Source organism: Pleurodeles waltl, chromosome 1_1, assembly GCF_031143425.1.
Source record: "Pleurodeles waltl isolate 20211129_DDA chromosome 1_1, aPleWal1.hap1.20221129, whole genome shotgun sequence".
Classification (NCBI taxonomy): domain Eukaryota; kingdom Metazoa; phylum Chordata; class Amphibia; order Caudata; family Salamandridae; genus Pleurodeles; species Pleurodeles waltl.
The window spans coordinates 549,104,711-549,116,828 of NC_090436.1; the positions used below are offsets into that span (position 1 = coordinate 549,104,711).

Consider the following 12,118-nt stretch of genomic DNA (forward strand, 5'->3'; position numbering starts at 1 on the left):
ATCTCCTTACCTTGAAGGAGTAGCGCCTGTGTGCAAAACAGTCTTCCCTGTTGTGTCCATTCTTTGAATTACTAAGTGATCAAGTACCATTTTTTTTTTTGCTCTTTCAATGATCTCCTCCTCCACAGATCCTTTTGTTACTAGCCGATAAATATTAACCTGGCATAAAATAAAAACAGAATACATTTCTTTAACAGATAAAACATAGCAAATGAAACAAACTGTGTGTTTGGTGTAGTATGTTGCGAAGTGCACCTCAACTAATGTAATGAGGAGATGGAAGGTTACAGGTGAAGAAAACTATATGTACAAAGATTCAAACCCCACAACATAATGTATCCTAATTATAGGCATTATGTGATGTATATTATTCACAGTATGTTTGGAGTGTGAGTGGGTTACTGACGAATTAATATTTTTGGGGCCAGGGAAATTGTCTTTCAAAGAATATTAGATAAACATCAGTGTGTGGCTTGTGTAATACAAAGTTAATTTGCATTTCTCACCACAGGATTGCATACATTCTGTCACAGATAACATATACGTATAATATATCTACACTGAGGGAAAGGCCTATGGGGAAAAATCAAGCTATGAATGATATCACATTTATAGCACTGTTCTGGATAGCAGGCGGCCATTCAAAATAAATATGCACACACGTCAAATCTTAAGAGCAAAATAAATGGTCAGAGTTCAACTGCATTAATTAATTTCTTTACTGATTTATTTTCACAATATATTTTACTTCAATAGGTCAGCTTCCGTTAGTGCTTGGTCAGAAAACAAGCTATCTACGTTCTATAAATGTACACTTCCAAAAACTTGCCGTTACAGACATTTAATCTCTACGTGTGATTTATTTTAGGAACGTCTAGCTCAAGAACATTAGGATGCGTCCAATTACAAGCCTGCCCTCCTATATGTCTTCTGCAGCACAAATTGATTCTGCTCCTACAATGAATATGCATTTTGTGCTCTGAAAGAAACAATCTAGCAATCCACAGCCTTGGCTCTGGTGTGAAAACAAAATATAATTTAATCATCCTTTTAATAGATGTAGTAAAGTACCCTGTTTTTGGTATGGTTACTCCCACTTTTTGCCTGTGTCAGTATGTTTTGACTGTGTTCACTGGGGTCCTGCTAACCAGGACCCCAGTGACTGTGCTCTCTCCATATAAATGTGGTTGCTTAGGACTTAGACACACCCCACAACTGGCATAATGGTGCCCCCATATCAGTTCCTAGTATATGGTACTTTCGGACCCAGGGCATTGGGGCACCAGGGGTTCCCTGTGGGCGTTAGCATGTATTGTGCCACCCATGGGAACACATGTAAAATGTGACTGCAGGCCTGCCAATGCAGCCTGCATGAAAAGGTGTTTGCACCCTTTCACTACAGTTCAATGCACCAGGTCACTGTAAGTCACCCCTTTGGCAGGCCCTCCTAGCCCAGAGGGCAGGGTGCAGGTACCTGTGTGTGAGGGCACCCCTGCATGAGCAGAGGTGCCCCTACGAAGTCCAGCTCCTTTTTCCTGGAATTTGTAAGTGCGGCGAAGCCATTTTACGAGTGTACTACTACTACCTTTGTCCAGCTACATAATTTTAACTCCGAACCTGGGCATGTTTGGTATCAAACATGTCGGAATCATAACCCAATACTGTTGCCAGTATCGGTTTATGATTCCATGCACTCTGGGGCTCCTTGACTCCTGACACCAGCCCAAGCAGAGGAAGGAAGAACAAAGGATTTCCTTGGGAGCGGGAGGCAACACCCTCACCCTTTGGAAATAGGTATTACATGGCTTGGGAGGGGTAGCCTCCCCAAGCCACCGGTATGCTTTGAAGGGCACATTTGGTGCCCTCCTTGCATAAACCGGTTTGCACCACTCCCGGGACCCCAGGTGTAAAGAAATGGCTCCCTGTTGCAGTTACCCCCCACTTTTTGCCTGATACTGATGCTGACTTGACTGAGAAGTGTGCTGGGACCCTGCTAACCAGGCCCCAGCACCAGTGTTCTTTCACCTAAAATGTACCATTGTTTCCACAATTGGCACACCCTGGCATCCAGATAAGTCCCTTGTAACTGGTACCTCTGGTACCAAGGGCCCTGATGCCAGGGAAGGTCTCTAAGGGCTGCAGCATGTATTATGCCACCCTAGAGACCCCTCACTCAGCACAGACACACTGCTTACAAGCCTGTGTGTGCTAGTGAGAACAAAATGAGTAAGTCGACATGGCACTCCCCTCAGGGTGCCATGCCAGCCTCTCACTGCCTATGCAGTAGAGGTAAGACACCCCTCTAGCAGGCCTTACAGCCCCAAGGCAGGGTGCACTATACCATAGGTGAGGGTACCAGTGCATGAGCACTGTACCCCTACAGTGTCTAAGCAAAACCTTAGACATTGTAAGTGCAGGGTAGCCATAAGAGTATATGGTCTGGGAGTCTGTTTTACACGAACTCCACAGCACCATAATGGCTACACTGAAAACTGGGAAGTTTGGTATCAAACTTCTCAGCACAATAAATGCACACTGATGCCAGTGTACATTTTATTGTAAAATACACCACAGAGGGCACCTTAGAGGTGCCCCCTGAAACTTAACCAACTATCTGTGTAGGCTGACTGGTTCCAGCAGCCTGCCACACTAGAGACATGTTGCTGGCCCCATGGGGAGAGTGCCTTTGTCACTCTGAGGCCAGTAACAAAGCCTGCACTGGGTGGAGATGCTAACACCTCCCCCAGGCAGGAGCTGTAACACCTGGCGGTGAGCCTCAAAGGCTCACCCCTTTGTCACAGCCCAGCAGGGCACTCCAGCTTAGTGGAGTTGCCCGCCCCCTCCGGCCACGGCCCCCACTTTTGGCGGCAAGGCTGGAGGGAACAAAGAAAGCAACAAGGAGGAGTCACTGGCCAGTCAGGACAGCCCCTAAGGTGTCCTGAGCTGAGGTGACTCTAACTTTTAGAAATCCTCCATCTTGCAGATGGAGGATTCCCCCAATAGGATTAGGGATGTGACCCCCTCCCCTTGGGAGGAGGCACAAAGAGGGTGTACCCACCCTCAGGGCTAGTAGCCATTGGCTACTAACCCCCCGGACCTAAACACGCCCTTAAATTTAGTATTTAAGGGCTACCCTGAACCCTAGAAAATTAGATTCCTGCAACAACAAGAAGAAGGACTACCTAGCTGAAAACCCCTGCAGAGGAAGACCAGAAGACAACAACTGCCTTGGCTCCAGAAACTCACCGGCCTGTCTCCTGCCTTCCAAAGAACTCTGCTCCAGCGACGCCTTCCAAAGGGACCAGCGACCTCTGCATCCTCTGAGGACTGCCCTGCTTCGACGACGACAAGAAACTCCCGAGGACAGCGGACCTGCTCCAAAAAGACTGCAACTTTGTTTCAAGAAGCAGCTTTAAAGAACCCTGCAACTCCCCGCAAGAAGCGTGAGACTTGCAACACTGCACCCGGCGACCCCGACTCGGCTGGTGGAGAACCAACACCTCAGGGAGGACCCCCGGACTACTCTACGACTGAGTACCAAAACCTGTCCCCCCTGAGCCCCCACAGCGCCGCCTGCAGAGGGAATCCCGAGGTTTCCCCTGACCGCGACTCTCTGAAACCTAAGTCCCGACGCCTGGAAAAGACCCTGCACCCGCAGCCCCCAGGACCTGAAGGACCGGACTTTCACTGCAGAAGTGACCCCCAGGAGTCCCTCTCCCTTGCCCAAGTGGAGGTTTCCCCGAGGAAGCCCCCCCTTGCCTGCCTGCAGCGCTGAAGAGATCCCTTGATCTCTCATTGACTTACATTGCGAACCCAACGCTTGTTCTAACACTGCACCCGGCCGCCCCCGCGCCGCTGAGGGTGAAATTTCTGTGTGGGCTTGTGTCCCCCCCGGTGCCCTACAAAACCCCCCTGGTCTGCCCTCCGAAGACGCGGGTACTTACCTGCAAGCAGACCGGAACCGGGGCACCCCCTTCTCTCCATTGGAGCCTATGCGTTTTGGGCACCACTTTGAACTCTGCACCTGTCCGGCCCTGAGCTGCTGGTGTGGTGACTTTGGGGTTGCTCTGAACCCCCAACGGTGGGCTACCTTGGACCAAGAACTGAACCCTGTAAGTGTCTTACTTACCTGGTAAAACTAACAAAAACTTACCTCCCCCAGGAACTGTGAAAATTGCACTGTGTCCACTTTTGAAATAGCTATTTGTGAATAACTTGAAAAGTATACATGCAATTGAAATGATTCAAAGTTCCTAATGTACTTACCTGCAATACCTTTCAAACAAGATATTACATGTTAAATTTGAACCTGTGGTTCTTAAAATAAACTAAGAAAAGATATTTTTCTATAACAAAACCTATTGGCTGGATTTGTCTCTGAGTGTGTGTACCTCATTTATTGTCTATGTGTATGTACAACAAATGCTTAACACTACTCCTTGGATAAGCCTACTGCTCGACCACACTACCACAAAATAGAGCATTAGTATTATCTCTTTTTACCACTATTTTACCTCTAAGGGGAACCCTTGGACTCTGTGCATACAGAGCCAACTTCCTACACCAGGTCCCTGCTCTGGAGCAAAACTGGACAATAGAAAGGGGAGTGACCATTCTCCTGTCCATCACCACCCCAGGGGGGTGCCACAGCTCCTCCAGGTGGCCTCTTGATTCTACCATCTTGAGTTCAAGGGGGGCAGAGGTCCCTGGGAGCATCTGAGTGACCAGGTCAGGCAGGTGATGTCACAAACCCCCTCCTGATATTTGTTCACCCTGCTAGGTGACTAATCCCCTTCCTGGGCTAATTACAGTCTCCCTCCCGGATGGGATTTGACATGCAAGATTCCAGCAGGAATCCTCTGCATTGCTTACTTCCATTTTTTACTTCGTCTTCTGGCCACCGGGACCTCAACTGGACCCTCCAGGAACCGACAATCTGCAACTCCAGCGATGACTCTGCTCTGCAACATTGTTTCTCCGGCCCCTTCAAGCAACTGCAACATTTTCCTGGCTGTGCATCCTCTGAGGGTGAAGAGTCTTCAGCCTCCACAGGAAGCAAGAAGGAATGTCCCTTGGAGTGAGGCCGACCAGTCAGTCCTACACTAGAGGACTGGGTAAAATATAAGGGGCATCTCTAAGATGCCCTCTGTGTGCATTTTTTAATAAATTTCACCCTGGCATCTGTTTATTGTGCTGAGATGTTTGATACCAAACTTCCCAGTATTCAGTAAACCCATTATGGAACTGTGGAGTTGGTTCGTAATGATAAACTCCCAGACCATGTACTTAATATGGCCACACAGTACTTACAATGTCTAAGAATGAACTTAGACACTGTAGGGGTATGTTGCTCATGCAGCTATGCACTCACCTGTGGTATAGTGCACCCTGCCTTAGGGCTGTAAGGCCTGCTAGAGGAGTGACTTACCTATGCCACAGGCAGTATTTTGTGGGCATGGCACCCTGAGAGGGATGCCATGTCGACTATGCCTTTTTCTCCCCACCAACACACACAATCTGCAATGGCAGTGTGCAGGTGTCACGTGAGGGGTGCCTTAGTGTGGTACAACACATGCAGCAGCCCTTAGGGACCTTCCCTGGTCCCACCACGGGTACCTTTTATAAAGAACTTATCTGTGTGGCAGTGGTGTGCCAATTGTGGAAACAATGGTACATTTTTATGGAAAGAACACTGGTGCTGAGGCCTGGTTAGCAGGATCACAGCACACTCTCAGGCAAGTCAGCATCAATATCAGGCAAAAAGTGGGGGTAACTGCAACAAGTGCCAGTTTCCTACAAGTACCTTTGTTTTTGTAACACTGTGTGGTTCTTTCATGTGTTTAAGTGCTGATTGGCTGTAGTAGTATTGCATAAGCTTTGCATGAGTCCTGGATACGTCTTGGCTGCTCATCGATAGCTACCACCAGAGAGCCCTGGCTCCCTAGACACTGTCAAAGCAAAATACAAACGCTGTGGGATAGCGTAACTGGATGGACGGAATGCGGAACCAATCAAACATTCACCCCCAGTCACAGATCTGGGTTTAATCCATCCATTATTTTGCTCACCATGCCACCCCAGTTTGAACCCAGCCATATGCAAATCAGTCTTGACCCTGTTCCACATGGGAACAGTCCAGCCCGAACTGCCAGGCCAGGTTCTCCCTGGACCGGAAACAAGCATCCTGGGACCGGTTTCGGGGTTTCACCCCTCTTCAGCCAGGCTAGCTTGAATCCAGTGGCACAGTGAGCCCGGGACCCACGTCTGGGCATACCCGGCGCACTTAGGGCGGCAAAAGCAAAGCAAAATACTAACGCTGTGGGATAGCGTAACTGGATGGACGGAATGCGGAACCAATCAAACATTCACCCCCAGTCACAGATCTGGGTTTAATCCATCCATTATTTTGCTCACCATGCCACCCCAGTTTGAACCCAGCCATATGCAAATCAGTCTTGACCCTGTTCCACATGGGAACAGTCCAGCCCGAACTGCCAGGCCAGGTTCTCCCTGGACCGGAAACAAGCATCCTGGGACCGGTTTCGGGGTTTCACCCCTCTTCAGCCAGGCTAGCTTGAATCCAGTGGCACAGTGAGCCCGGGACCCACGTCTGGGCATACCCGGCGCACTTAGGGCAGCAAAAGCAAAGCAAAATACAAACGCTGTGGGATAGCGTAACTGGATGGACGGAATGCGGAACCAATCAAACATTCACTCCCAGTCACAGATCTGGGTTTAATCCATCCATTATTTTGCTCACCATGCCACCCCAGTTTGAACCCAGACATATGCAAATCAGTCTTGACCCTGTTCCACATGGGAACAGTCCAGCCCGAACTGCCAGGCCAGGTTCTCCCTGGACCGGAAACAAGCATCCTGGGACCGGTTTCGGGGTTTCACCCCTCTTCAGCCAGGCTAGCTTGAATCCAGTGGCACAGTGAGCCCGGGACCCACGTCTGGACATACCCGGCGCACTTAGGGCGGCAAAAGCAAAGCAAAATACAAACGCTGTGGGATAGCGTAACTGGATGGACGGAATGCGGAACCAATCAAACATTCACCCCCAGTCACAGATCTGGGTTTAATCCATCCATTATTTTGCTCACCATGCCACCCCAGTTTTAACCCAGCCATATGCAAATCAGTCTTGACCCTGTTCCACATGGGAACAGTCCAGCCCGAACTGCCAGGCCAGGTTCTCCCTGGACCGGAAACAAGCATCCTGGGACCGGTTTCGGGGTTTCACCCCTCTTCAGCCAGGCTAGCTTGAATCCAGTGGCACAGTGAGCCCGGGAAAAAACCTCCCTCAGTGAAAAACACAAGCATGAATGGACCTTTAATTAACATATTACATCTCGTAAAATACAAAAAAACTCTCCCCTATTCGCAATTCTTTCAAGCTTCAACCAGCTTTCGCATTGTGCCTATTTTCTTGATAGCTATATCGCATAAAAATGTCAGGCTGCCCCAAGTTACTAAAGCCATATTGCTTTGGCTGAGAAAAATTTGTTTATCATAAAAAAAATCCTTTGTGTTCACAAATGATAATAAAAATTCATTTTTGCAAATTGTCTTTTAAAATAAGTGTAGTAGTATCCGTAAATCACAGTGCTAAATTACTGTATTCCCGAGGCCGCCGAGACAGAATCCAATTCCGGGACCCAAGCACTGCTTTCTAACTAGCTGATTTTTTAAAGAATTCCACACCCTTGCCCTCATCAAAGCAGTTATCAGAGGCTGAACTAAGGACCTGTTATTCAGTGTCAGCTTTGCCACATGGTAAAGGCAATGTGTCTGAGTCAGAAGGGTTGGCAATAGGTGGTGCTTCACTGGGACCGGACCGCAACTTAAATCAAGATCGTGACAAGGCAGGCTCAGAGTCGGAAAACACTCTAGGTAGCAGATCCTCTTCTGACGTAGGAAGTGGTATCGATAATAAGAAAATTGGTGTAGGGAGTGGCTCCACAATCAAAGTTGGCCCTGAAGCTGGTTAGAGAGGCACTGACAGAGCAAAGGGCAAATACACAGACAGGACCCCAACCAGAGGTCTCTGCAGAGTCTTGGGGTCTGAAGGTGTGCCAAACAGAGCCAGAAGCATGCCAAGAATGTGCAGCATGCCCTCTACTTTCTGTGCCGTCACTGACACATCTGGAAAGTCAGGAAGCATCATGACCAAACTCTGAATCGTTCTTCTGGAGTTTAGAAATTAGACCAAGTGGCACACTGATGCCCTTTCACCCTTTATGGAGCTTGAGAGTAACTGGAAGGGGCATGGGCAAATACCTTCTTGGACTTTTAGTGCTGCTTCTTCGACTTACCCGGCAACTACGACCACAGTGAGGATCTGCCACGAAAACAGGAACTTCCTTTCGACCAGTCGAGATTCAGTCGGCTGCCAAAGAGCCTGGTGGGACTCCAAGTCCCAGGCTCCTCCTTGCTGCTGTTTCTGCCTGCTCCCCTCCACCTGGGGCCACTTTACCTTGATTGCGGGCGGTATAAAGCGCACCGCGCAACACCGCTGCGCGGGACGCGCCCGGGCAAAGCCCGTCCGAGACCGAAGGAGGCCGGGCTGGGCCCCCCCTCTGGGCCCTAAGGTACGCCACTAGTCTACCTAGTGCTGGGAAGCACTCTTAAAACTTTTTTTGCATCGTTTTTGTAGCCCTAATCCTCAACGGGGAAGCGTAAGGCGAAAGGCAGCCCGCACTGGGCTCTGCAAAATCTAAAATACTTAAAACTAATAAGGCCACGTTACCACACACCAACTGTGTTGCTAAGGAAATAGATGATTTGATTGAAGTTTAACAGATCTTAAATAACAAGGAGAGGGTCCGACGAAAGGAGCCGAAATCTGGTACCCTCATCCCGTTTTTGACTTCAAGTTCGTATACTGCCCCCAAACCGCAAACTGTTACTTCACCTCATCAGGTGTCAGCACTCCAAGGTCCTATTAACATTGGCAGTTCTTCTTCTCTATCTGCACCTCATCTTGATCCCGAAGTACCAAACGACAATGTTACATACTCCACAATTCCTTGTTCTAACCGCTTTTCCTCTTTGGCCCCCCAAGTTCTAGAAAACCCTCTATTAATTTCCACGACTTTGTCACATACAGAGAGTGTTCCTTTACTAAATGACTTGCCAGCACTGGTGTTTAGCCTTAAGAGTGAAATAGGTGAGCTGAAATCTTTATTGCTTGAAATCACTACTCTTCTTAAAAGCAAATTTCTTCTCCCTATCGGTGAGCCCAAGCCAAATTCTGCAACACCCAAACACTCATATGTAAAAAGAATTCCTCAACCGAGCCCCTGCCACCACCAATAAGCGCAGCAGCCCTTATGGAAGGGCAGCGTTCTTTTAGCCAGCATATGTCCTCTCTCAAACGCAATATTCCTCTTCCTTCTAATGTCCCTTTTAAATGGGACACCACTAAAGCTTCCCGCCAAAATTTTAATCCATCTAAGAACAATTATATATATATGTGTAATGTTCCACCTTTGCCCTCAAAATACGCGAGAAGATAAAGCCTCACTAGCCAATAAGGCCTCGCATTGGCTAAGACATGTTAGAGGTTGTGGCTCAGTCATCCATGATGACATTTTATCTGCCGAACTAGTAAATGGTCTTCCTGGTTGTCGAGACTCCATAAAACTTAATTTCAAAAACCCTCACCTGGTAACAGGTCTTCTAGATATGGAAGCACGCAACACAAATAGGAAGTCATCTGCCATTTCTCTCAGCGCCAGCTGCCCCACTGTTGGTCACACGAAGCCGAACTTCCACTCTAGAACAGCCAACTGGGTCTCGAGCCGTTCTACAGACCATCAAGATTTCAGGCCATCATTTCTCTAAAAGTGTACTATCTGACCTTGCCCCAATGACCAGCTCCGGTACTGTTTTTAGTGGCCAACCAGCATGCAATTTTGATCTCCAGGGGGCCACTTCTGACACTGATTGACTATACTCCACTAATTCTTGCGTCTCCATCCCTAGCTCAGACCGACGGGCTACAGGTTCCTCACTCTATTCACCTAGCCCAGGTGTTGTTCCTCCTTTGGATTCACAATCTGTTAACATCAATAATTTTACAAACCCGCTTATGGAGAAGCTTATTGACAGCGACCTTCCAGATGAGACACTTGTGAAATCAAGCGGCTCTATTGCCCAGACACCAGCAAAACTTTTGTCCTGGAATGTGGCTGGCATCAATGGCAAACTCGCAGACACCGAGTGGGGGGCATTTGTTGAAAATTTTAATGTATGTATGTTCCAGGAAACTTGGGCCAAACACCGCACATATAGACAGGGGTTTAGTTCTTTTTTTAAACCAGCTAAGCCATCTTTAGCAGGTAGGGCAGTAGGGGGCTTATGTACCTGGGTAAAATCGACAGCGGTGGGAGGAATAAAGGAGATATATGTGGATTCTCATGATATTTTGGCTATTGCTATCCAACCAATCTCAGGCTCCCCTGTTCTCTGTATAAATATTTATAGCAGGCCGGGACCCTCTAACCATGGCTCTACTATTATCGAGCTATTAAACACTCTAATTTCAGACTTCCGTCTTAAATATCACATTCTAATAGCAGGGGATTTTAATGTCCAACTTGAATTTAACCTAGACCTTATAGAGGTTATGCAGCCTGAAGATAGTGTATGGAACATTCCTCCCCATTCCACCCAGCAAAACTCATACAAACCTTGCGTTAGGGCCACGCAGGTAATAAATCTTATGATATCACATGGTCTCCGTCTTGGCAATGGTCATTTCCCAGCTGATACTCCTGCAAGACATACTTTTTTAGGGGTCCTTATAGTAATAAACTAGATTACATTCTTTTTGATTTAAGAGTTTGGCACCACATAGTAGATGTGGAAGTGGGTAATCCACATACTAGTGATCATGCCCCTCTACAGATTACGTATAAGAGATCTCTCTTAGCAGGAGCCGTATTTCTTTCTGCTTCTCCTGTTGTTATGGAGTTGTCTAGCAACAGGCGCACGGTAAGATGGGACTCTTTTGAGAGATCGAAGAAGCTCCGAGAAAAACTGTGTGCTTTAATTTCTTCCCACCAGTTATTTGACCATAGTCTCACTTTTTCTCCAGTCGAAGTCACATCCCTCCATTTGGACCTCTTCGTTACCCTGAAAGAGTTGTTTTCTAAACGTGCAAGGCCGCTGACTAACTCTTGTCCCCAACCCTGCTCCAAATGGTTTAACAAGAGGTGTAGAGAGGCTAAAAAATACCCTGGTTAGTGTATTAAGGACAAAGGACAGACTAGGTATTATTAATGCTAGACGTAATTATGCTTTTATATGCAATAAGAGCAAACATGAGCATGAAGAGGGGCTCTGGAGTGACCTATTTGAGGCAGCTAGGGCTCACGACTCCAAACGATTTTGGCTTCTGGTATCTCCCAATGATCAGAACCGAGCCCCCTATTTGGAGTCTCATATTACCCCTGATGCCTGGCTTTCCCATTTCAAAGAACTGTATGGCTTTCCACTGGCCCTCGATGCCCCAAGCTTGGGACAGTCGATAACATCTTACTCGCCCGCGTCATCCTTGCCTCCCTTTACATTGAATGAAACTGCGCAGGCCATCACTGCCCAAAAAGCAGCGAAGGCCCCTGGATCGGATGGGATCCCTTCCGATATGTTTAAAGCGGACCAGAACATCTGGAGCCCGTATATCAACAGGCTTTCTAATGCCATTTTGACTACCAGATCCTACCCTGACTCAGGGAAAGAGGCAATCATTGTGCCTATTTATAAGAAAGGAGAGAGGAATTCCCCGGGAAACTATAGACCCATCAGCCTCCTCGACAAGCTCCCAAAAATATTTTGCCATCAATTGTTGAGTAGGCTGAGCAAATGGATAGTGGAAAACCAAATTTTAAACCACCTCCAAGCGGGCTTTAGAGAAAAAATCAGTACAATAGACCAGATATTCCGCTTCATTTCTATTAAATGGAAAGTTGTTGATGTGAATTCAGGCCACCTATTTGTAGCATTTGTTGACCTAAAATCAGCTTTTGATTTGGTACCCCGCAATAAATTGTGGGAGGTCTTGTTTAAAACCGGAGTCCCTTGCTCTATTTTAAATATCATCAGAGATCTC

The 12,118-nt window shown here is 47.5% G+C and overlaps 1 protein-coding gene across 3 annotated transcripts in view; it reads right to left on the minus strand.

Moving 5' to 3' along the window:
* The window catches only part of CHD1 (chromodomain helicase DNA binding protein 1), a 1,172,453-nt gene that overhangs the window by 659,401 nt on the left and 500,934 nt on the right, over window positions 1-12,118 (minus strand). For all 3 annotated transcript variants that reach the window (XM_069225994.1, XM_069225985.1, XM_069225977.1), the window contains exon 20: window positions 11-159. In XM_069225994.1, coding sequence (XP_069082095.1) covers window positions 11-159 — 149 coding nt within the window. The remainder of the gene's footprint in view (window positions 1-10; window positions 160-12,118) is intronic.